This window comes from Haemaphysalis longicornis, unplaced genomic scaffold (assembly GCF_048455015.1).
Source record: "Haemaphysalis longicornis isolate Haplotype H1 unplaced genomic scaffold, Haemaphysalis longicornis Haplotype H1 scaffold_9, whole genome shotgun sequence".
Classification (NCBI taxonomy): domain Eukaryota; kingdom Metazoa; phylum Arthropoda; class Arachnida; order Ixodida; family Ixodidae; genus Haemaphysalis; species Haemaphysalis longicornis.
Genome location: NW_027526460.1, coordinates 138,456,597 through 138,483,063, shown reverse-complemented (window position 1 = coordinate 138,483,063; position 26,467 = coordinate 138,456,597). Strand labels below are relative to the sequence as shown.

Genomic DNA, 26,467 nt, shown 5'->3' with positions numbered 1-26,467 from the left:
TAGGAGCACCACCATCCCGCAACGCATCAGGCGGAGAGCCACGAGGGTAATGCTGAAATGCCCAGCAATGAAATCCCCTTGACTGTCGACGCAGCAATTGATAGCTGTATCTGTGTTAGAGAAATACGCTCCTTGGACAGATCTCAGTTGGGGCGGCTGCTGTACGTGGTCGCACCGCCAGATTCCTCGCTAGATAGTATTGTATGAAGCTCTACAAGATATGCATATCGAGATAGTTGCGTTCGAGAAGCGTTGACTCTGCTGGCACAGTGGATTATGTTGGTGCAGTAACAGCGATAGTGTTGGGCCTGCACCAGCCGGGCCCCTACTTTTGTGGACTCAATGAAGCCCCTCACAATGCCTAAACATCCCTTCGGTTTGTCGTTGAGAAAACGTACACGTGCTGTAGAGGGCTCTGTGCACGTATCAAGTGAAGGTTGATTTGATTGATTGCGGGGTTTAACGCACCGACGCAACGCAGGCGATGAGGCGCGCCGTAGTGGAGGGCTCCGGATTAATTTTGACCACCTGGGGATCTTTAACGTGGCCGAAATCTCGTACACACGGGCGTTTTAAATGCAGAGCATTTGTATAACTCACGATGTCACCCGTGCGTCGGCGTCCGCAGCAGCCAGCCTCCCCCTACACTATAAAAAGAAAAAGAAATAACAGTTACCGGCGCCTGGTTTCGATCCCACGACCCTGCGGGCGGAACGCAAGGTACATGGGGCTCTACCCACTGCGCCACAAAACGACACAGAATCAAAGGCTACGAACGCGCCTTATATCCTTGACTCATTCAAACTACGTCGTCAGCGGCGTGCTAGCGGCGTGAAAGCTGCGTGGTGTACACGTGATAGCACCAACCCCCCAAACACTAAACGTTACCGCAATACAACCACCCCCTATAAAGCGGATTGGCGCGGGCTCCACTCCAGTCAGCTCCTGCGCTCTCTTCTCTTGCGTTCGTCGGCAGTCGCAGTTGATAAGCGATGGAAGCAATACCTTGAACTAGTACCGCGACGCAATCCAACATCAGCGTCGCGGAACCAGTACAAGACATCGTACCATCGTCTTCGTCGACGTCGGCAGAAGACAAGGCGGCGAGGCGGCGCGCTGCCGACGCCGAACGCAAGCGTCGTAAGCGTGCCGCCGACGACGACCTTCGTGAACGAGAAGCCGCGGCCAAGCGTCAACGTCGAGCAGCGGATCCATGCCTTCGTCAGGAAGAAGCAGCGTCTGCTCGTCAGCGTCGGGCTACGGACCCTTCGATTCGTGCGCGACACGCGGCTGCGACACGTCAACTACCACCACCACCACCACCAACCCTACGCCACGTAAACGATCCCAATGCTCTGCATTTACTCGTGGCCCTCACTCGGGGACATGCGACGGAGGATTTTTGCTTTTCGCCTCCATCAGAAAAGCGGCCGCCGCGGCCGGGAATCGAACCCGCGACCTCGTGCTCAAGTGAAGTTTTCCCCTTCGCGAAGGTCGAAATGAATGAATGGCGTACATATTTCTTGGCCTTGATCACCGTTTGCCAACCGCCATATATTTTGTTTTCGATTGCCGTTTCACTAAGCTACGAAGATTACTTGGCGGAGCCGAAAGTTAGAAGCAGCACAAACGGAAGCAACAGGGAGCACGAGCCACGTACTTCCGCTCGTATTTGGAGGAACTGAGTAGACCAGGTCTCTGTCGTTAGCACCCGCAGCGCACAGCTCACGTCAACACCGAGCATCTCCTTTGTTCGTTTCCAGTGAAAACCTCTGGGATCTGCGAAGGACGCGTTTCGGAAGGTTGGCGTCTCATCGATGCCACTCGGGCTTTTCTAGGTCGCGCGCGCGGTGGCGGGCGACGCGATAGCAATCTTGCTTGCGTGGAAATGCGTAAGGCGTCGTGGTACACCGGACAGGTGCGTCAGCGGCAGTGGCGGCGACGTCCGGGAAACAACGGGACGCGCGCGCATTGTTTACGCCCCGGTGCCACCGGCACGTCCTTCACGATGCGCGGCGTCGCGCACTTTCCTGTCGGCCTGTCTTCAGGCTGTGTCCTTCGGCCGCCCCTTGACGTACGTGAGCCCTGACGTCCAGGCTGGCGCCATTTTGTGCGATTACTCAGAAAACAAGTGGAGTCGTGAGATGCGGTCCATTCTCATTAGATGCGGTCCGGTCTCATCCGTGTGTTTTTCGAGTTCCGGCGTGTTGTCTTCTAATCCAGGCACACATTTCGTGGTGTATCCTTAAAGGCGAAGTGGGAAAGGGGCTGATTCCTTACCACTGTAATTATGATGATGATGTTTATGCGATACTGCTATTATTGTTGCTTTTTGTTGCGAGAGAGAGAGAAAGAGATAAAACATCTTTATTGTCCGGCAAAATTGACGCTACCTAACGTCGTGTCAGTCGGTCCCTCGGCATCGGCTACCTACACGCACCCAGCCCCCGAGGGGACAGTGCTTTCGGCCGCTGACGCTCGAGAGCCTCCAACACTTGCTGGACGGCCCTGTATTGCACGTCGTAGTCCTTCCTTGCCACCGCATCCGCTAGGTGCGGCGCTAACGTCTCTGTAGCACCGTCGTTCACTTTGCAGTTCCACAGTATATGAGCCATCGTGGCCCTGTCCTTCCTACGCACCGCGCACACATCGGTCAAATACACGTCCGGGCACACGTGATTGGCTTATCACCCGAGTCCACATCGCGCACGTTTGTAGTTGTCGCAGCTTCACTGCTTCCCTCCTCGTAAGCTTGTGGTGGGGCGGCGGGAACACCTGTCTGTTGCCCCTGTACCACTCCAGAGTGTCCTTATATACGAGGTGAGCGGCGTCGCCTCCTCGTCTTCCGTTTCCATCGGCGGGGAGTCCGGGCTTACGCCGCGACTGGTGAGCGCGCGCGCAGCTCGGTCTGCCCCTTCGTTGCGGTTCTCGCCCGGCGTGCTGACCGGGCCGACGTGTGCCGGGAACCATTTCTGCGTCGCCGGCGTCTGTCGTGGTTGTAGGGCCCCGCACACCCCCACTGCGCACGGGGACACTCTGTCCGTAGCGTAGTTCATGATCCCCGACCACGAGTCGCTGATCACCGTTGAACACCTCAGGTTCGTGAACTTCCGTGTTCCGAGGGCGAGGTTTGTTTAGATCTTTCATTCTGAGGCTGCGTCGAAATTGAAACATAATTGTCACTGTAACTCGGCTCTCTTTAGGTGTACCAAACGCTGATCATTTTATAAAAGAAATGTTGCCTTTCGCATTGTCTGGGAAAGCTGTATTTTCAATAGTTCGCGGGGTACGAGTGCGCATTGAGCACTATATGGACAGGTCATTATTTGCTACCGTCGTTGAGACGTTGAAACTGCTCAAGAATCCCTAGGGATGGAAATTATCGGCAGTGGCAAAAATGGTATTTTGATTCGTATTTTTAATATTTCTGCTTATACAAACCACCCTGAATTTGAAAAAAAGCTCATTTGTCTGGACAGCTGGGTTGGTGTTAACGTCTACTCAGAGGGTAAATAGAGACTCGCAGGACACAGTAAATGCTACCGGCAAGACTGAGACGGCGTCCCTGTTTGCCAGGATAACCACAACGGTCTACAGAAGGTTCTTCCCCTTAGAATTCCTCACTTTCAGAGGTCTTGGACAGGTGAACTGCTGCGAAACTGTTTGGGTCGTTAGTTTAAACTTCCGGTTCACAATTATGGCGGGCTTTCCTGTTTGTTCATCGAATTCAGTCGGAAAAGTCTAGTGCTTCGCGATGTTTCGTATCCTGATATTCCGTACGTGCCCGAGCAACCGCTCCCGCATTTCGATCTTCCCACGTGCTCAAGGTAACAAGGTTTCTTACATTTACAGCGCCAGAAGTTGGTTATGTAAAGGCTTGGATATCAGCTCTAAAAGACCTTGATCACAACAATATTTGGCTACCCTGGTTCAATATTCGGTTGAAACCTTTTATGTTGGTGTAGAGGACTTCGTCAAGCAATGAACGTCAATTCGCTGATGACTAAATTAATGAATTTATATCGGTATAATTTCTGGATGTCTGTTTTTACGTGTGCTTTGTCGGGTTTCCATCACCGTGTTTGCGTTCCCGGTAGCAACAACCAATAACAACTACTTGTTGCCAACTGTCCTCATTAAAAACGACAAGAAAACTCGTTGCTTCACTGAATTAAATTGCAGTTGAGGAAAAAAAAACCATGAAGGATTTTTTTTGTTTTAACTACAATAATTTGAGCGGTGGGAACGCGCACTGACCAGCCTGCACCCGGAGGACCAGCAACGCCTGATCAACCGGGCCACCCTGGCTGCGGAAGCGCGCGGCTTCCTGAACTGAGGACGCCACCCACCTTCTTCTTTTTTTTTTTGCTGAATAAAACGTTTTGCCTCAACTACAATAATTGCACTTCATTTCATTTCATTTCATTTATTTGCTCCTTAAAGGCCCGAAGGCATTACATAAGGGGGGGGCTTGCGCCAAGGTATAAGAATACATATATACACCGAAAATAACAACAACAAAAACAAGACTACAATAAAAGCAACATCAGTTAGGAATAGCGAAACTATTGTAAACATAATTACTCGAGTGAGAGAGAGAGAGAGAAAAAAAGAGAGAACGTGACAACATAATTTTCACAATCGATTCGGCAGGGGTATCACGTGAAGGCTGAAAGGTTCGCCGTTTCAAGTTTTTTGCGAAATAATTTTCGGTTAGGGCATGAAGCTATGTCATTGGGTAGGGAATTCCAAATTGCTATTGCGTGAGGAAAGAAAGAACTATTCATTGATAATGTACGGCACTTGATTCTAGAGATTGGGTGACTGTGGTTAAGACGGGCAGAAGCTCTTGGTGGGGGCGTCAATAAAGCATGTCGTGATTGTGACGGGAAATAGAAGGTGTGTAGAAGGCACAAACGAGCGATAAAGCGGCGTGTAGCGAGGGTGGGGAGGTTGATGGACTGTTTGAGTGACGTCACACTGACTGTGTGGGAGTACTGCGATGTTATAAAACGGGTGGCACGGTTTTGTATCGATTCCAAATCGTGAGAAAGATATGATTGCGAGGGGTTCCAAATTGATGATGCATATTCTAGCCTTGGTCGAACGAACGTTAGATATGCAAGTTTTTTAACATCGGCGGATGCGGTTTTAAGGTTGCGACGGAGGTAGCCGAGTGTGCGTGAAGCGTCTGAGCAGATGGATTCGATATGGGACACCCATGACAACGATGACGTCAGATGAACACCAAGGTATTTGTACGTAGTGGCCGGGATTACTGGTACTGATTTAATTGTGTACAGGTGTTGAACAATAGTGTGTTTTCGGGAGAATGACAAGACTTTGCATTTTTTGAGGTTTAATGGCATGAGGGATTTATCGCACCAAGTAGAAATTGTGTTGAGATCGTGTTGCAAGGAGTGGTTGTCAGAGGGAGAGCGGATGGGGTTATAGATGACGCAGTCATCAGCGAATAATCGTAATTTTGTTGTAATATTGGTCGGTAAATCGTTTATGTAGATGAGGAACAACAACGGTGATAGGCTTGCGCCTTGCGGGACTTCAGAAGTTACATTGGCGAGCGATGAGCGTTGGTTGTTAGCGGTAGTATATTGCATGCGGCCTTGTAGAAAGTGTTCGATCCAGCGTAGTATATTAATGGGAATTCCAAGAGAAGAGAGCTTAAGCAAGAGAAGATTATGGGGAACCCGGTCAAACGCCTTTGAAAAATCCAAAAATACTGCGTCTACTTGAAGGTTGTCTTCCATGTAGTAAAAGATGTCCTATGTAAATTCTGCTAACTGCGTTTCGCAGGAAAATGACTTTCGAAAACCGTGTTGATGTGGATAGAAGAAGTTAATTGTTTCCAGGTAATTCATGAGGGCAGATGCTATTATATGCTCGAGCAATTTGCAGGGGACACTTGTGAGCGAAATAGGACGATAGTTAGCGGGGTCTGCTCGATTTCCCGATTTAAAAAGCGGCACAACCTGCGCAACCCTCCAGTCATCGGGAATGATGCTGGATTCTAAGGATTGCGAAAATATCAAGGAAAGTATCTGACTGGATAGAACAATAGTGTTTTTCAATAATTTGCTGTTAATTTGATCACATCCGGCAGAAGATGATAACTTAAGTTCTTTGATGAGATTAAAAATGCCTTCACAGCTAACGTGGATAGCGGACATCGTGCTCACGCAAGTGGTTGAAGTGGGGACAGAAATAGCAGCGTTACTAGGGGAAAAAATGGAACAAAAATAGTCATTTAAGACATCTGCACACTTATCGTTATTTATTGGCTCGTTGCCTTGGTCTGTAAGTTCTATTAGATTAGAGCCGGGCTTATTGCTAATCATGCGCCAAAACTTGTTGGGGTTAGTTTGAAGAATATTTAGCAGGTCTGTAGAGAAGAATTTTGCTTTAGCTTTACTTAACTCCTGAATGTACTGTTTAGAACATAACTGGTACCTGTGCCAGGCCTCAGAATGACCAGTTGCGTTTGCTCGTTTGTACAGACGTTTCTTACGGTTTAGGAGGGATTTCAAATGTTTATTAAACCAAGGGTTGTTTGAATCAGTCTTGACAAGAATATTCGGTACGTATTTCTTTTTTAAGATACGTATTTCTTTGTAGTTATTATAGCTTTTTTGTTTTTTATGTTTTGCTGCTTGTTATTCTATTGTATTTTTATTGGTTCCAATGTTAGGTATTTGTATTATATATTTGTAGAATTGCATTTAATTTGTAGTTTAAAGCAATGTTTGCTTTTTCTAAAACTTTGCCTTGGTTATTGATGTTTCTAACCTGCCGCGGTGGTTCAGTGGCTAAATCGTTGTGCTGGTGAGCTAAAGCACGTGGGTTCGATCCCGGCCTCGGTGGCTGCTTTTCTGGTGAAGCCGAAGAGCGGAAGCGCACTTGTGTTTCAAATTCAGCGCACTTTATGATACGAAGGTGGTCAAAATTAAACCGGAGCTCTCCACTACGGATCACCTCAGAGCCTCGGTGCGGCTTCGGTAATGAGTCAATCAATCAATTGTTTGTATTTCTGTCCTAGCTTTGTTAGATGTGATCAGGTTTATATGTCTTGCTGACGAGTAAAACGTAAAAAATTACACAAGGGACGAAGAAGGACAACAGAGGCAAGCGCTTCACAAAATTACATTATACAGCGCATATAAATATCTCCAGTGTGGTTACTGCCAGTCCTCATACCCACAGATAACAAACGGCAGCAACCGACGACTGTATATCACGTGGTTCTCAAAACCCAAAGAACACAATACAAGAACCAAAAAAGAACCAGAAAAAAATGGACTCGTTCCCCTCAACTTGCCCAGAAGTCCGCATTATGAAAAGAGAATTTATAATAGCCCACATATCAGGGCGCAGCGACTAGTGGTAACAGCGCTGCCCTAAAAACAGAATTATGCAATCAGTTATCGTGCAATATGATCTTACTACGCAATACACAACCATCGTATGGGATGGGCAACGAGCTACTAGAAAATCATTTCACCGAGATCCCCAGCGTAATAGAAAGAGTTCATAAAATATACTGACTTATCTGCTGGGTTCACGAAGTCCCTTTTAGGATTCCTAATCAAGGGCCCCGTTTCAGTCTCCGGACTTTGGAACTATGAGCTTGGTGCGCTGGTATCTGTTGTCATCGTAATAAATTACTTTGTGTTTGACTGTATGCAGTAACAATTGAGTTTGAGTACAAAACGTAGCACTAAAAATGTACTCTAATATTCTAAGAATTATGCAGCTCCCGCTGTAAGTTTAGTCTAGTATTTAGACATTTGCATTACCGCTAGTCACTCATGGAAAGAATACATCAAATACATAACTAACCATCATACCCTATGATCGATCACTTTAAGGAAACTATTTCGATGTGTATTCTCTGTGGTTACAGTTGCTCGAAAAATAATCAATGCGACATTAGAATAGGCAGCCTGAAGCTGGGACTCGGTCCTCGACATCTTAACAGCCGCTATAGAAACTAATTAACCGCTGTACTCGTTGCGCACTTAGTAACTGGCATTGTAGTGCGGTTGTCTCCAGCATGAGGCCTAGACGGCTTTTATCGAACCAGTCATCACAAAGCGAAACGCAGCATTTATGTTTCATACCTATAGTTTATTATCACTCCGCCCTGCACAGAGCATTCCAAGAGCGACCGCTGTGCATATCACTCAGTGTCGGCCATGGCCATTCAATAAAATCGGTTCAATCAAGCCATTCAAACTCAAGCACATTCTGCGATTCATCCTTGCCAAGCAACAGTGTCGAATGGGAGAACCTTGCGGCACAGGTAGGGCGTATTTCTGACAAGCAATTTATTATTAGGGCCTTACTGCAATGGCGCCACTTAATTATGAGTACTTTTTTCGTAGCGTAGAAAACCCGGATAGTTGGTACAGATTCATCCTATAAACGCACAAATAAACCTTTTTTCGCTTGCACATTAAAGATCCCCAGGCGGTGTAGATCATGTGGAAACCTCAACTACGGTGCGCCTCATCGCCTGTGTAGCGTAGGCGTGTTAAACCTCAAAATCAATCAATCAATCAATCAATCAATCAATCAATCAATCAATCAATCAATCAATCAATCAATCAATCAATCAATCAATCAATCAATCAATCAATCAATCAATCAATCAATCAATCAATCAATCAATCAACATGACATTATTGAATTCTTGGCATCATAATATAACAGTATGGTAATGATGTGGTTTAAAAATACCCAGACAGTAGCATTTATTCAATGGGATTGCATTAGACCGCACTGGGAAAAGAGTGAAGTACAATGAAGGCCTAGCAATGCCCCTGCAAGGAGGCCTCATAAACTTCCACAAAGTCTCTTGATTACGGCTAGTGGTGTATTTAAAAAGAAGGAAGCTCACAATAACGCGTAAGACTTGAAGGTAACGAAGCTGTACGCAACCTTCACGACCATAACGAAGGTTGAAGTCCACGATTGCAGCCGATGTGCTTCTTCTTTGCTGCAGCAACAACCTTTACTACATCATTGTTGATATAACTGTGCTGCACCCGAATATCGCATTAGGGAGTATCGTAATCGCCAGCCAATTTTTCTTTGGCAATAAACCAATAAGGTGCCTGTACTGGCCCTTCGTAGAGAATTTGTTTTTGGGTTTTCAGTTTGAGGAAACTTCGGCCTGAACAACACAAATAGATGTTTTGGAGAAAGGCCTACCTCGAGCACTAGTCACTCTTGAAAGACGAAGTCATTATGTCCGGAATTTAATTAATCGGTAAAATTATTATATACTTATCTATTCCCGAGTAAGTTTTGGTACCACAACCGACAAAAAATGAAATTGCATCTTTTGTTAAAAGATACCCGGTACAAACTACAAGTAACATAAAAATTCCGGATGGTGCCATGCCATACTTTGAGGTGTATTGCATGCCCCATATACCATTTCTCAATATGGCTTCTCCGTAGAAATGGGTTGCAAATATCAATGCGACTAAATAGCAATGGGCACTGATTATTATAAAATTTAAAGACCTTATGAACAAAACCCACCTGTTAATAGCGGCACCAAATTTAAAGACACCCTACATCGAGCCGCGACTAACGTGACAGATACCCGAGTTTTTGAAACAGTTCCCCGTGAACTTAGATCGGCTACATAATGGTGTTTCAAAGCAATTCTACAGAAATGATGAAAACATTCTTTCTAGCTGGGTAAATTTTGCAATCCATTTACGTGAACTTTGTGGTGTGCCGAAGTTCACGCAAATGGATTGCAAAATTTACCCAGCTAGAAAGAATGTTTTCATCATTTCTGTAGAATTGCTTTGAAACACCATTATGTAGCCGATCTAAGTTCACGGGGAACTGTTTCAAAAACTCGGGTATCTGTCACGTTAGTCGCGGCTCGATGTAGGGTGTCTTTAAATTTGGTGCCGCTATTAACAGGTGGGTTTTGTTCATAAGGTCTTTAAATTGCCGAAGCTCAAACGAAAGTTTTTTTTAATTGTGCAGTATGCTTAACTTGTGCTTTCTTCTCTAGTTTCTGTATTGCCTGTTATTGATTTGACTTATTGGTGTCAGTTTCTGTACTGAAAAATAATTGTTATTCACATTAGTGTCTGAATGATAAATCGCTTGTGTGTTTTATGAAAGGAAGTTTGTGTCGTTATGTTTCGTCGTTATGAAATATGTTTTGTGTGCAGCCAAGCAATCGCCTTTAATATATTTCAAATGTTTCAACTTACAGCACAGTCGCGGTGTGCTGCCTTTGTGGCTGTAAGGGTGTCATCAAGTAATCATGCGGGAATCCTGCCTCTAACCCAAGGGAAATCCCAAGCCCAAGTTGAAGGATGATTCCCTGAAAAAAAAAATGAATCAATTGATCCACGAAGAACTATGTATTTAAAGCAGTACTGACACAAATTTTTTTCAATGCTTTAACGACGTCCACTCACAACCTAATCCACCCTAATCCACATTGCATCTGAACTTACGTTATTCAGTCTTAATCCACTTTAACTAGAATTGTGTATCCTATATGTACCCTTATCCACCTTAATTTACCTTATTATACCGTAATCTATCTTAAGCCTTCGTATTACACCTTAATCCAAGCTTACTAATCATTAATACAAAGTTTTAATGAGGCACTTATCCACCTTATTTGATCTTACTATACGTTATTACATCTTAATCCGTCCCGTTCTACAGTAATTAAGTTTTATCCACCTTAATCCACCTTACCAGCCATTAGTAACTCTAACTACACAATCATATTACACTTTGGCAATAATTAATTACCTCTTGTATCCGGCTGGCATGCTTCGGTTCTCATGTGGCCGTCGTTGAGGCACGCGATATTTTTAGTACAAGATTTTTTTACCGTTTACGCCGACTCCAAGGGCGTCCAAGGTCACCTTAGAATGAGTTATGCAAAACTGTCGCCTTAAAAACGTCCGTAAACAGTTATTATAAGAGTCACGTGAGAAAAGAGTATTAGAAAATCCTTTATTCGAGTATTCCATACTGTTCCCATCTTTACACAATCAAGACGTGGATTTCGGCATGCACGCTACCATCACAATCACAAATTTCTGGGGCACTGGGTTTCGCCGTTCACGTTAACCCAGCTCTACTTACAATTCGCGGTCATGCGCAGCAAAAACTGTAAGTGGCGGCGTGGTGCGCCCTTCACCATTGCGCAGCAGAAAACGGTGTCCAATTGTCCTTAACATCGCCGTGCACAACCTTAGGATGAAAGACGTTGCTTCCTTTCAAGGGCATTCGGAAACAATGCGTCGCTCCCGAATGCCATCGCCAATTTCCCCCTCCGCTGCTGATGTGAACGACGTGCGGCAATTGTACTCAGCATGCGACCGGAAAGACAAACACCGCCGAAACAAGCGGTGACGCATAACGGCGAAGGCGCTCTTGCCCCTATCGAAAAATAAAATACGCCGGAGATGCGTGAGTTGTGTTCGCAGAGCCGTTCGTGTGCCACCTTCTCAGTCACACCTTCCGCCGCCATGCAGATCTCGGCAAACGCCTCAAGTCCCATCGGGAGTCTCCACGCCCAATATGTGCTGCTTGCGGATCCTCGTACCAGCGGCTGGACCTTAATGGGCAGTCCGATTCCCATAGTGGCCATAATCTGTTTCTACCTCTTTTTCGCCACCCGACTCGGACCGTGGCTGATGCGAAACCGCGAGCCGTACAACATTCGCGCCATCGTGCTCGTCTACAACCTGGTGATGGTGGCCCTAAGCTTCTACTTCATCGTTTTCACGCTCCAGTACACGAGCATGAGAAAGCCCGGACAGAGCCTTCTCTGCTGGCCCACGGATCCCCGACCCACGTTTCTCAACATGTTCTTCCTGGACAAGGCCTGGTACTACATGCTCATGAAGGCCGGCGAGATGCTGGACACGCTGTTCTTCGTGCTTCGCAAGAAAACCAACCACCTGAGCTTCTTGCACCTGCTCCACCACTCGCTGGCTCTGTGGTCCGTCTGGCTGGTGCTCACACTGGGAATCACCGGTCACGTGTTCTCTTTCCCGCTGCTCAACTCGGCTGTGCACGTGGTCATGTACGGTTACTACGCACTGGCCGCTCTGGGCCCTGCGCTGCGGCCCCGGCTGTGGTGGAAGAAGTATGTGACGCTCTTCCAGATAGTCCAGTTCGCCGCGCTTACCATTCACGCGCTCATTCCAACCTTCGTAGACTGCGGAATACCAAGGATCCTGGCACTGGTCGGCGCCCTCGAAGGAGTGCTCTTTGCAATGCTGTTCACAGATTTTTACTACACGGCTTACGTAAGAGTTCCGTTAAAGAAGTGCTAAATATTTTGGGCGTCGAAGTTAAGTGTGTTGAACTAAAGAACGTTTCATCAAAGATCGTCTAAGATAACGAAGTCCATGGTCATCCTCTAATAGGACTAGGTCGTGTTTAAGAACTTCTGATACTCACAACATCTTTATTTGCTTAAGTTTCGATATCCACCCTGGTTGTTTGGGCGAGTGAAGAGAGTTCACCCTAGTATATTTCGACTTCCTTGATTTAAAAAAAAATGACTCCTGCTTGACTTTTTTGTGCCGAGTATAATGTTTATGTCAGGCATGAATGAATCAGAATGAAAGATGGTATTTGGATTCCACCTGTGAGAAACGTATTTTATTGTTTGTTCTGGCTACACCTCCCCTATGACAAGCACGTATGTCCACCATGATGGCTGGAACAGCATTGTGTGCGAAATAAACGCAATAGAGCCGAGGCAACAGTAAATTTCCCAAACTTGACACTGCAATAAGGAAATATTACAAAAATTGACCATATAAAAACTCTTCCACTGGCAGAGGAACCGTAAAAAAAGGACATTTTGAGACAGTAGAAAGACGACTTATATGTGCCAGTATGCAGAAGCCTTACGTTATTCGCTACGTACCCCTCCAACTACTTTGTGTCGGATTCCATGCAAGCCTTGAGTGGGACGCTCCTGTTGTGTTCTTGCCGCTTCATCGTGCTCTGTTCAAATCAGCGTCATTAATTTGTGAGAAGATGATGGTTTAAGCTTATTTTTAATGAAAATAAAGACATGGTTGGAAAAGAAACAAGCCTTTCACATTTCTTTGTAACAGTGCCTGTACACTCGGAGTCGTTAGGTCGTTAGGCAAGTGGCTAACAGAAGCCATGAAAATGACTAATAAATGACTAATAACAGCTGTTTGCGGCGTTACATACGAAAGAATTGGAACTTTTAATGCTGAAGCTTAAACGCGCAATCGACCTGCAATTGTCTTACCATCGTAAAGAATTTCTTCAGAATGATGGTTTTGGACTTCTACCTTCGTGAGAAAAAAAAGATGAGCAACATGGAATATAGCATGAAATATTCGATACTATACGCTAAGCTACACACATGCTAACGCGCGTGTCGTAAAAATACATCGTACTCCTATTACACTCTGATATTTGACAGGAAGCACTGCTTGTTCAAAAGCATATCGGGTCACGAGTATTGGGGACAGTGTGCTTTGTGTTTTTTTTTTTGAAATCCTTGAGACTGAGACCGGATCCAACAATAATGTACCCAGCTATTGTTCCTTGCCTTTTTTGGGTGCAAAAACTTCTCGGCAACAAAAAAATCAATTTCGTCGGCCTCCGCTGTAGTGCTCACATAGAGTTGTCATGCCTCCGTTTTTCTGAGTGGTTACGTTTGGTAATTGTACAGCAACATGTAGCTCGCGCTGTTCAAACAGCGTGCATGGTGGCTAAACGGGATTCTATTTCTGTCAGCGTCTTCACCTGCGCCAGGTAAGCACACATTGTCCCGTCAACTCGTCTATGCCCCCGTCCGTTAATGTTCCCAGACTACGCCTTCACTCGTAAAACATAGGATTGGACGTCCGCGATGCCGCCTACCTCATCGTTGCATGTTGATCTTAGGTAAACAGCGTGACGGAGAGGAAACAAGAAGGCGCGTGCACACTTGCGCTCTGTGTTTGTTATTTCTTTTATGTCACGTCCATCGCGCTACTTTGTTCCCACAATTATGTACCAACCAGCCCAATTTTCAAACTTTTTGAATGTTGATGCATGCAAATATTTCCATTTGTTTCGCGAGTTTTTCGAAGACATCGAATTGTATACTATTGATACGTTGCGTTGGAAGTTAAGTGTTCAAAGTCTGAGCCCCGGGGTGGGAAGCGTTCGCACCTGACCCTTAGAAACCTGGACTATGGCTCGATTACTTACCTGACCAAGCTCTTTAACAAGCGTAGAATGGAGGACACTATTCCTCGAGAAGTCGGTAATGTGAACATAACCCTAGTCCCCAAGCCGGGCAAGCAGCTTGTGTTAGACTCTCTCAGACCGATTTCTCTTATTTCATGTACAAAAAAAAAAATCCTTGAACGAATCATTTCTAGCTAGAATAAATACGCTAAAAGAAGACCAGGCATTGGTGTCAGCCAAAAAGTATACCTTCAGGGCAGGGCTGTGACCAACAGTCTCCACCTGAGACTGTACTACGATCTGCTGAAGGACCCTTCCTAATTGCACTCAGCAGCAAGTAATCCTATCCTTAGACCTGACCAAGACTGGATAACGTATCTAATTCAGCTATACTACTAGGGATGGAGCGTAAAGAACCAGGCGTGCGTACTACAGCTTGTATTCACTGGCGTGGCGCGCATGCTGGCAATTATGTCTGTCGCCTTAGCAACATGAACGCGTGGCCACCAACATGGCGGCTCACGCATCGGACCGCCCCACCGAGATCAAAAGCATTACCTTGTGGAGAAACAAGGGTTTATTCCTTGCACTTTAAAGGGGCCATGAAGATAATATACAAGTTTGTTTTATTCGAAAGATTTCGCGTTCTATTCGCCGCGAGATCGACATGTAGGTGGCGAGAGCGTCGGGCTGCTAGTGTGACTGCTCCGCTGAGCGGCCCGGGATAATGCACACTGTGGGCGCGCATCATTCCTTTTTCGCGCCGTATTTGAGCATGAAAGGCGCAGACAAGAGTGGCATGCTGCAGTTAGGTTCCTCAACTTCAATTTATTGCATGGAAGTGGCAATGAGTTTTCATTACTACACCGAAAAAGCGGCGACTCGCCGGGAATCTCAGAACGGCCGAAATAAAAATGAACTTGTACGCCGTCGCTCGTAGCAAGTTCGATCTTTCACGACTATCACTTTGAGCCTTCAGTGAAAGTATAAATAGAAACAAATCAGGAATCCTCGATTTCTGGAATTTAGTTTACAACAGCAGTTTCAATCGCTATTCATTGGTAGCATGACGCATTTTTGCATTTATGAAATGCCCTGAAATGGTAATGGTAACTCCACTTAACTACCCCGACATTTTTTCTAAGAGCTTACGATATTTTTTGTTGCTGTGAAAGGCAACATAAAGTTACGGAGTTTTAACCAGCGCAGAGATATAAATGCAACCGTTCAAACGGATAGTTTGGGCGAAGGTTTAGTTAAATGAAATTTTTGTGACTCTGAAGGCAGGTACGTTTGATGAATAACGGTGTCGGGTCACTTATTTAGGGCTTTTACCGCAACTGAACTTGAGAATTAAATTGCTAACGCTGGCAGTACAACCAACATCTTATGTTTAGCTAGACTTTAGCGAAGTGACAAGCAGGTTTACAGTACGTGTGCAAACCAAACTTCTGGGACCTCACAGTGAGCACACATTTTCTGTTACGGCTGCACCGTTGACCATTTGCGTTCCTTTTAAAATGTAACAGGTGCCTATAGCAGCGAGATGTGTTTGCATTCTTGCGTAATGTCGCTTACGAACAATAAAGATGGTAAATAAATTGCCCTGTTTTTATTTTATTTTATTGCAGATGTAGTTTGCAGATGTAGGTTGCAGATGTATTTTGTTGCAGATGTAGTGAAGTATTCCTCTTTAATTCTCGTTACGAAACAGCGCAACGGGTTCCCGGTGACTGCTTTGTGCTATAAACTGAACCTCGCTTTTGTCTGGGCGTATTAATTCTTGAGGATTTGTTAGACAGGCAGGGATAAGTTGCTGTGTGCTTGTCGATTTTTTTCTTTGGGCGGGGGGGGGAGAATGGGGGGGGGGGGGGGCTCTGCCAACTTTCCAAACGTAGCGAGGAGAGAAACCAAGTATCGGGAAAAACCAAACGTTGGCGACCAGCATCACTTGCGATTGAAAGTACGCTAGACGCTGCTTTTTCTCTAGCAGTGAAAAAGCAGTACTTCGACCAGTAAACGCCAGTATTTTGAAAACTGATTAACCCCCCTTTTGGCCCGAGATTGTCCAGATTTTGTGGCTCGCCTTTTTCAAAATGGTATTTAAAGCGAGCAATGTGGGGAAAAAAATCCAGCGAGTTATGGCACACACCATCAACATATGGGGCATGCGACAACGTGCATTATATAACGCAATTTTTCGTTCTTCTTTAAACATAGGTCCGCCTTAAGGGGTTAAGAGATGACCATATTAGGCTGATGATTATGCTGAGTGAAACACTTTTTTGGACAAGGTGATTCATGTTCTGATTTGAAAATGGGGTATTTAAAAATGACACACGAAATGCTGAGGACAGACGCAAACTCACAACTGCCTAATTTTACCGAGAAATCCCCCTGAAACACTTTTGCGCATTTACAGAAACGTATTTTAAATAATACATAAAATTACCAATACAGTATAAGGAACGACTGTCCAAAAATGGTATTTATTTTCAAAGAGGTAGTGGGTGAAGAAGTCGATCACACAGGCGCTTGCATGTGTGGAATACGTCCCCGGTAATGTATGGGCGATAGCGCCCTGGTCGTGTGCTGCGTAATTGTTTTTGTTTGTTTCTTCTTTCTAAAAGGACACAGTGCAATTTTAAAAGGGTGTGGCAAATGTACGTGTATGCAGGGGTCTTGTCGCGTCTTACCCGTTTCATGTAGTAAACTTTTATCCTTTAAATAACCACCAAGTCACCTTCAAAAAGCACCCTTTGACGTTCCCGAAACGGCAGACGAATTCACTCATCAATAAGAAAAGGGTAATGTGTCGAAGCAATGTTTATAACACGTCTCACGCTCAAGTGGTGACAACGGCGACGGTGTTTCGTGGAGCAAAACTAGCGCGTTATCCCCCAACAGCCGCTGATTATTGCGTTTCCAGACAAAATCTGCAAGAAGAGGCAATTATGCCACTGCTTAGTGCGAAACAAGTGCACATTTTCATTATTTATCCTGAGGAGCACGCGTATTGCGGCGCGTCCAACGTGAACGAGCAGACGACGCGAGAGTGCCATCCACACTAGGAGCGGTTCGTCCAGCCGCCGCCAGGGGCCGACTGTGTTCGATCTCGGGGCGAATAGCGCCCCCAGCGCTTGTCCGGAAGCAAACGATGCTTTTATTCACTGAGAAATTAATCAATTTAAGCTAAAAACTTTCTCCCGCCAAAACGTGTGTTTCAGCAACGTTTGCAGTGACATCATAAGAACCGGTCTTTCAGCTTAACTTGGTGTGGAGCGGAGACTTGTTTAGTGTTAGTCAACCTAGATCGCGCCACCACACTGCGGCAAGCCGTTCTCTGCCTTTGGTTTGTGACCGTAATTAAATCTGGCTTGTTTGTGTTGATAGAGAAGATAATCGTTTCGTGAAACATTGTACTCGCTCGATACATATGGTCACGTAAGACACCGTCACTTGCGTCAGTCGGTCAGTGTCGTCTGAGAGAACCCCAAAGCCACGCAGTGCTGTGCACCTAAACCAAGCATAGTGCGCGCAGTACCAACAGCATTATACGCATCGGTACTTGTAAGTTTACGTGTGCTTTCGTAACTTTCACTGTTTGTCCCACCATTCTTACGGATATAAAAGGATGTGCCCTAAATTGAAGTACAAATAGCTCGTTAGGTGAGCTTATAATCTCTGCCTAATTTGCGTTTGCTTTGGCTGCCTCCGCCAATCGCAGAACTGGCTAGTATGAGATGATAGGTTCTGTTGCGCGAAATGAGCTAGTGGATCGCATGGCCATTGCATTTATTCCTAATTATATAGCTTATTTAAGCGAAGTTTACGTTCAAAGCAGTGAGCTTTGGTTTGCGAACCATGGGAGCGGTGGCTAAAACTAACCGCTGGGCCACCTGGTTTCGTGGCACCTGATATGGAGTCCACGTACCGCGCAGGCGCGGCTTATCAGTATAACACACATGCCATTATCACTCGCTTGTGATAGCCACACGACCGGATTAATTGGCGCCAGCCGAATCTCGCTTGTCTTTTGCCGGCTGCTTGCTGGTCAACACGGTTTCTGTGGAAACAGCATGTTCGCGTAATCGGCGGTAACGCTAGCTGGCAGAGTTGGTGCGCTAGTGTTCATCTCATGCTTGTAGCTTTTTTTCAACTCCTACGCATCATATATAGAAGAAAACAAAAAAAATCACAGTGCAGCGAAGGAGACAAACGACAAAACACCATCTTTCTGTGGCTTTGAGCATAGCCTGGATATTTATTTATTTATTTATTTATTTATTTATTTATATTTTTTATTTATTTATTTATTTATTTATTTATTTATTTATTTATTTATTTATTTATTTATTTATTTATTTATTTATTTATTTATTTATTTATTTATTTATTTATTTATTTATTTATTTATTTATTTATTTATTTATTTATTATATCTCAAAGGCCGCGTTAAGGGCGTTACATGAGGGGGTAAACAAGTCACTGAGTGATGATTTGTGCGATGGCTTCTTTGAAATGAGTGATGCAGGAGTGGTGCACGGCGTCAGAAGGCAGATCATTCCAGTCCCTAGATGTTTGAAGACAAAATGAAGAATGGTGGGCGGCAGTATGCGCACGACCGCGATAAACAGCTTTTGATTGGCTTAGTCGACACGAAAGGCGATGGGCAGGAATGAAAGCCTGGTTTAGGTGTATGGAATGATAAAAACGATGAAAAAGGCATAACCTGTGAATTTTCCGCCGCGACGCTAGGTCAACAAGATTAGCTCGAGACTTGAGTTCGGTTACGCTGGTTAGATAGGGGTAATCAGAGTAAAAAAAATCACAGCATATCCATGGGGTGAATGATGATGAGTGGGCGAAGCTCCTGAGGGGAAATCATCGGTAAAACCGTGACTCTTCAGTGAAAGTTCGCCCACTACATCATCAAGAAAGATGTGAGAAACACTGTGTGTGTATATATACAAATCAACTTTTATTTGTTCGCGGCGGACGCCGTGGTTTGACGCGCCGCTCAGTTTTCGTCCACCCCAACCTCCATGCAACGTGACCCGGCGAACGCCGCCGATGGAAGACAGGACAGGAAGTACAACGAAGTACGAGGCTGTGATTGGCTGCGGCCTCAAAATGCAGTTTGCCGCTTCCGGTCGCGTTCACCGCCGCGCGTTCGACATCTAGCTCGCGTAGATCGCCGACGAACAGCCGTATTTTCGACGCCGGCGGCGGAGCGGCCGCCGCCGGGCGACGTTCGCCGCCTTTTCGCCTACATTTCGCTGCATGGAGGTCGGCCTTTATACATCGGGCGACTCCGAGCGCGCGCCAACAGCGAACGGATTTTATTACAACGCTCCCCGCCATCTAGTAAACAATCCAAGAACTAAACTAGAAGTAGCCACGCCATCTAGTAAACAATCCAAGCTCATGTTTTCATCATATACAAGTACCGCCATCTAGTAAACAATCCAAGAACTAAACTAGAGGTAGCCACGCCATCTAGTAAACAATCCAAGAACTAAACTAGAGGTGGCTACATACATACGTCGAGGATGGACAGACCCACGCCTTAAGGAGCTTCGCCCCTAATAAATCTGGCTGCACGGTTCTGGATTGATTCAAGTGTGTTAGTAACAGTGATTTGATGGGGATTCCAAACGGCACATGCGTATTCCAGCTTTGGGCGGACAAGTGTTAGATAAGTAAGACGTTTAACGGAAGGCGGAGCGAGGCGCAAGTTTATTCGAAGATAGCCAAGTACACAGTGAGCGTCATTGCTAATATTCATGACATGGGATGACCAGGTGAGATCTAAAGTTATGGTAGTGCCAAGGTATTTACATGAATTACCTGGTGCAATTTCAGAGTTAAAAATAGAGTATTTAGCGGGTGAGTAAGCCGGGCGACAGTGAATGGACAGGACACATGTTTTCTGAATATTAAGAGACATTAGCCATTTTTTGCACCATGACTGAACCAGAAAAGGTTAGGTTGTAAGGTGGCGGAGTCGTTAGTGCTGCGGATAGGACGGTAAATTACACAGTCGCCGGCGAAAAGGCGAGTGTTAGAAAATATGTTATAAGGAAGGTCATTACTGTAGATTAGGAAAAGCAGAGGGCCAAAAAAAGTACCTTGAGGTACGCCTGAAGACGTAGCGGAAATAGAGGAACGATGGTTATTAGCATAAACGAACTGTTGGTGGTTAGTTAAGAACTCACATATCCAGTTAAATACCGGGGTATTAAGGTTAAGGCGAGAGAGCTTGAGAAATAGCCTTTGATGGGAAACTTTATCAAAAGCCTTCTCAAAGCCAAGGAAAATTGAATCTACGGGTATGTTAACGGCGATACTGGAACTAAGGTCGTTAATGAAGAGAGCAAGTTGAGTGTCACATTATAAACCTTTTGGAAATCCATGTTGGGTAGGGTGAAAGAAATTAACCGAATTTAGAAATTTTACGACATGCGAATATACGATATGCTCCATTAATTTAAAACATGCACTAGTGATGGAAGTGGGGCAATAATTGCTCGGAAAAGATGCTGGACCTTTCTTTAGGACAGGACTGGTCTTCCCGAGCTTCCAGTCTTCCGGCACCACACCGCATGAAAGTGATTGCTGAAATAGGTGTGAAAGAATAACGCTGGTTAACAACAGTGTTTTTTTTTTAAATTTTATAATTGATACCATCGGTACCTGCGGATAAAGTAAGCTTCAACGCATCTATTTATTTTATGATACCGTTAGGATCAAATGTAGTGTCCGACATAACTGGATTATCAAAAGGAGGACAGTCTGGAAGCGTATCATTTGAATCAGAAGTAAAGACAGAGCAGAAGACGGAATTTAGTGCAGAGAGGGGGGGGGGGGGGCGGCATGTTCAGGAAAAGGGGTACCGTTTTCGTGAAGCAAGGATAAGGAGCACGGTGGGTTAGGATTAATGGCTTTAGAAAAATGCTTAGGATTACTGCGTAACATGTAAGGCAAAGTGGAAGAAAAAAAGGAACGCTTAGCGTTCATTGCAAGTAAACTGAATAATTTTACCGTGTTGCGGTATCTATTTCAAGCGCAAGCGCTGTTGAAGTGTTTTGCGGAACGGTAAAAACACTTTTTTTGTTGTTAAATCGCTTGAGGGATCTATTGAACCAAGGCGATGATGGCTGCTCAGTAATTGTGGTAGTGGGAATGTACTTATTAATCAGCTCATGCATTTTACTCTTGAACAAGGACCAGTTAGTTTCAATGGGGCGTTGAAAAAAAAACTATTTAGATACCAATCACTGAATATGGATAGTTCATTGTTAATAGCAGCGTAGTTTCCCTTATCGTAAAGTGTAATTGTCTTTTTGAAAAGCTTTGGCCATGGTAGGTGATTTGAAAATGGGGCACGCAGTACAGCGTGATCGCTGATCTCTAAGTGGGAAATTGAAGATGCAAGGTTTGCGGGTTGTGACGTCAAGACAAGGTCAAGAATGTTTGCGGAGCGCTCCGTAACTTGTGTTGGAAAGAAAACAAGCTGGGACAAACCAAATATTAAGCACGTGTTAGCAACGTCACTATCAACATCTTGTTTCGAAAGTGTTAGTGAGATGTCGGACCAGGTTATTCCGGGAAAGTTGAAGTCGCGTATTAAAATAACCGGAATGATAGGATAAGAGGTATGCAAGAGATAAAGTACATCGTGGAAGTTAGCAACAAATGAAGCATCAGCGTCGGGAGGGGGATAACATACTTCAGTGATAACTGGGGGGTATGAATGTTTACAGTTGACGAACATTATTACAAGGGGAGAGTGCACAGCTACCTCAGTGCAATTTAAGCTGGCGTGAGTGGCAATGAGAATTCCACCATCCCATTTATCATGACGATCATGCCGAAAAATGGTGAAGCCGGGAAAACAGGGAGCTAATTCGAATCAGAAATGGAAGGGTTAAGCCAAGTTTCAGTTAACAGAACGTTATTGCATTCGGTCATGTCGATAAGGCTGCAAAGTGAATCGTGTTTCGGTAAGAGGATTCGTATGTTAGTGTATACGATTGACAGCAGTTCGGTGTTTGTTTTAGTTTGCGCTCCGGCGGAAAGAGATAGCTATGGGGGGCGTGGAATTACTTTTCCTGAAGCGTGATCAAAAACGTAAGTGGTATTACCGATGGTTAGTTTGTCGTAGCGGAGCTTTTATGTTTTGCGCGACGCAGCCTACTAGGAGTGTTTGCGGACTTAAGAAATTATTTGTTCCAACTATATCCACCAAAATTTCCATAATAGCGGCAGTGTTTACGTATGTATTGCAATGATTATGAAAGCTGGTGCGTTGTACGCAGCAAACGTACTGTCCCGTAATTGCTGGGGAGCATGCAGCTTTGTAATTCGATCAAAACAGGGTCTGTTCCAAATCTTCCCGGGATGTTTAGTTTGAAAATATTGTATTCAATATCAGCTTGCAATCTTTTCATAACTTTTTAAAAGTATTCTACCCTTGGCTGGACTCACCATTGCCAATGCATCATCCAATCATTGAAGGCGCCCTGGAAGCCATCAACAGGAAGCTCTTTCAGTGAGGTCGTCCCAGCTGCTTTTACCGTGTACAGCATCGCACACCGAGTTCGTTTCAGAGATTTTTTAGGGGCGAAGCTCTTTGGGGGATCGGGCTGTCGGAGTCTCCTATCGTCGTCTTCGGCATCTATAGTCAGTGTATTAAACACCCGGACACTCGTTTCCCAACGCCTCGCTACACAACGTAACGCTTACTAAGAGAAAAGGGTGTAATGATTAAAACTAGTTCCAGATAAATAAGAATGATTTAAAGATATGTGGAACGCTCCCTGTCGGCTTAAGCAATCGTCAAGCACAAGCAGAAGCTGTTGGTATAGACGGGTTATAAAATAATTTGGGTTACACTCAAATACCCACCAGCTCTCGGCGCTAGGCCTGATTGGCTTGGGTGGCCGGCGCCTCTTCGATCACCGAGGATGAGCCCCCAGGGCGAGGCGCGGGCATTCCGGTTGACTTGTGGTCACTACCGCAAACTGGGACATATGGGGCGTGCAAATTGCTTAAATTCGGTTCGTTGCAAGAGGGGGCTCCACCGCCTCAGCAAGCGCGCCATTGCTCCTCTCTCTGGCGCTTCTCCGGCGCCAAATCAGCGCGCGCTGTGTGGCAACAGAGACTTACAATCTTTAATTACACTTATACATGCTACATGCTTCGCCCCTCCCCGGGTTTCGCGTTAGTAAAGATGACCCGGGATTTTTTATATACGCGAAGCACATCTTAATGAACCCCGATAGTTTTTTTTTTATCTCGTCCCCTGTTATCACTCTGTTCGAAAATTCTGGGTCCGTTTCGTAGCGTTCATGCAATTATTTGCACTTTAACGAACGCTCTTAGTTCAACTCACTCGTCAGGACTTTTGGCACCGTTTTCGCCTAAGCTTTCCTACGTACCTATCCCGGGATCGGCCCAGCACACGGGTTTCAGTCAGTGCGCAGCATCAAATCGTCCATAGGAAACCATATTCTCGTCCAACCCACGCCAAAATATATGACCCATCTTTGCATACCAAAATGCAGACCCATCGATTTAAAGGGTTAGCTCAAAAACTTCTGTCTTCATGGGGTAGCCCCTTTGTCGATGCCGCAAAAATATCGGCATAAAGAGGCATTCGCTATAGCTGTCTTGTTTTGTGAGAAATCGCCCTGCAGCATAAAAGAAAGCTTTCGAAGGCACAAAACTGCACCCGCTTCACTGGGGCCCTGATACTTAGCGCTTAAGATCTGGGGGTTTCCCAGGATAGAGCCCTGTGCCTTCAAGATGTTGCATTAGTGCGTTTCTGAGTGCTGCGCAAGTCCACAACAGGTGTTCAGCGTCAGCTTCTGACGCCGGAAGCACGCAGAAGCAGCCATTCAGGCCTTGCCAGTGTTTCCATGGAGCCAGATCGACCAGGTGCAGCCTCGTAACCTTAAAAAACGTCACAGAGCATTACCGCCTCTCCCGATGCAAGATTTCCCCGCCCACTCATCTCTGGAGGAAGAACACCTCTGCTCTAATCTCTAAACAAAATTTCTAGCCTTTAGAGCCATCCGGCATCTCACCCACCCCTCCCTCTACAGATGCGAACTCTGTACCCGCTGGGGCGAAAAGGCAACGTTGTAACCCCAAAACTTGTGCCGGCGCAGAGAATCCATTTTATCCCACCAGTTCCCCTGACCAGTAGATGAAGACGTTGGGGTCGTCCGGACCCCAGCTCCAGAACGAGCTCGTCACTGAAACAGCTGAAGTCGTCAGTGTAAACTGATAAACCAGCTGTCCAATGGAGCGCTAGGAACATTCCTTAATGACTGGATTCCGGCCTGTTTTAGGATATCAATGCCTGCTTTAGAAAAACACTTCTGTGACAATTGGCCGCTAAAAAGACTATTATTTCGCCGAGAATCAAGTGGTTCCCGGCACACGCAGGTACGGTGTCGGCACGTGCTCAGAACCACAATGAAACCGCACACGCTCGTGCGCGCGAACTCACTAACCGCGCCGGGCAAAGTGGCGGAGAGCATTTGTGGCACAGCACACGAGACCGAATGACTACCTACAAAGAAATTACTCAGGCCTATCGACTTGCCAGACGCAAGCTCCCGCCGCCTTGCAAAGGATTGAGCAGGGAGCAGGCGGTCATCTATAGGCAACTCCAAACAAAGACGGTCCCGAGCCCCTACCTAAAGCACAAGATGTACCCGGAGACATACCCTGATGCAACCTGTCGGGTGTGCCGCAAAGCTCCAGCAAGGCTCGAGCACATCGTCTGGGATTGCCTCGCGTACCCGGACGAATCAAACACAAGAACGATGCCACCTGCCTTCGAGGAGGCGGTGCGGACTGAAGACCAAAATCTTCAACTCCAGGCTGTCCAGCGAGTCATCGTGGCGCTGGCCAGGCAGGAGGACCCCGGCTACCCGGTGACGGGGAGCGGAGGACCCCTAGCCGGGTTGGCTACATCTGCGGTGACGACTCTGGCCAAGTCATGAAGACCTAGCAATATGACTTCATTCGCAGGCCCCAAAGAAGTTTTCCCAATCCAATCGCCGAGATTTATTTACTTTTCGCGATTAGGGAGTCCACAGTGAAGTTGCAAACGTCACAGAATTACCGTCTGCTGTCAGTACACGGGCTTTTACGGGAGGGAAATGGACAGCCCCATATGTTTGTCTGCTGGGATGCGACTTGGTCTTTCCGAGTTTCATTATGCAATCACAAATACCTAATCCCCGCCGTTACCAAATTATGGGGAAAACAACTACGTGTACAGTATTTAAAAATGTGTGCAAGGCACATTTAATATACCTTCGCTGGTCATCCACCTTGACAAATTCGAATGCTTTTAAGTTTTTTAGTGCGCCATAAAGCCACATTGCCTCGACGTCATGCTAAAGGAATATAGCGAACAGTTGAGATGGATGTGTAAATCTGTTTACTTAATTTCCTCTACAGCACGCATCTTTGTTCGCTTTGCACAAAGTGGTCATGTGGACTCCTGTTTATTGCTCGTCAATGATGTTATGATTCAGTATTCAGTATCCATGGGCCAGTGCTTGGCGTGTGCAGTGTGTGAATGTTTGAAAAAAAGTTGGCATATTAACCGAGCAATTGTTGTCATTGCAATTGTGCGCTCGCTCTATGCGGAGCAGCAGGTGGGCGGACTAGATTTTTGCAGCATGGCAACACAGGTCGCGTGGTCCTGTGGGGTTGTTTTCTTCATGAACATGGATAACAAATTATCGCTTTCAACCTTGCGATGACATTAGAAGAAACGCTACAGACCTCCCCAAACTGTTACAGTACATTTGCAGTCGTCCTCCTATTAGTAGCGCAACAAAATATGTATAAATACCATTCGGGACTTTTCGTACTTATCGTTTAAAACAAGAAGAGATTAACCAAAATATGGGGCAGGGTACAACTGGGGCGAGGGGGACAAAAAAGGTGATGGTGGCGTAGCAGGTGTTGACATGTACGCATTGCACAGTCGATACCTTATCTCGCCAGTCGCAGCAGTTAAAGAAAGGTGCTTAGAAATGCGACCGCCATGTGTTCCACGAAAAAGGTATTCTGTAAGTGTCGCGAAAAAATGGCTTTGTCCGTGTTAAAGCATAAAAAGCCCGCTGCTTACCTTTACATGTCCCATTTCCTTAAGAAGAAACTCCAAAATAAGTGTTCAAAGAAAACTCCGAAA

At 45.6% G+C, this 26,467-nt stretch overlaps 1 protein-coding gene across 1 annotated transcript; it reads left to right on the top strand.

Annotated features, from left to right (window-relative positions):
* Positions 1–11,403: 11,403 nt before the first annotated feature.
* Positions 11,404–13,108, top strand: LOC144153634 (very long chain fatty acid elongase AAEL008004-like). The gene has a single exon (XM_077685285.1). It carries the CDS (start codon positions 11,478–11,480, stop codon positions 12,351–12,353), a length of 876 nt encoding a protein of 291 aa, XP_077541411.1. The 5' UTR covers positions 11,404–11,477; the 3' UTR covers positions 12,354–13,108.
* Positions 13,109–26,467: the final 13,359 nt, after the last annotated feature.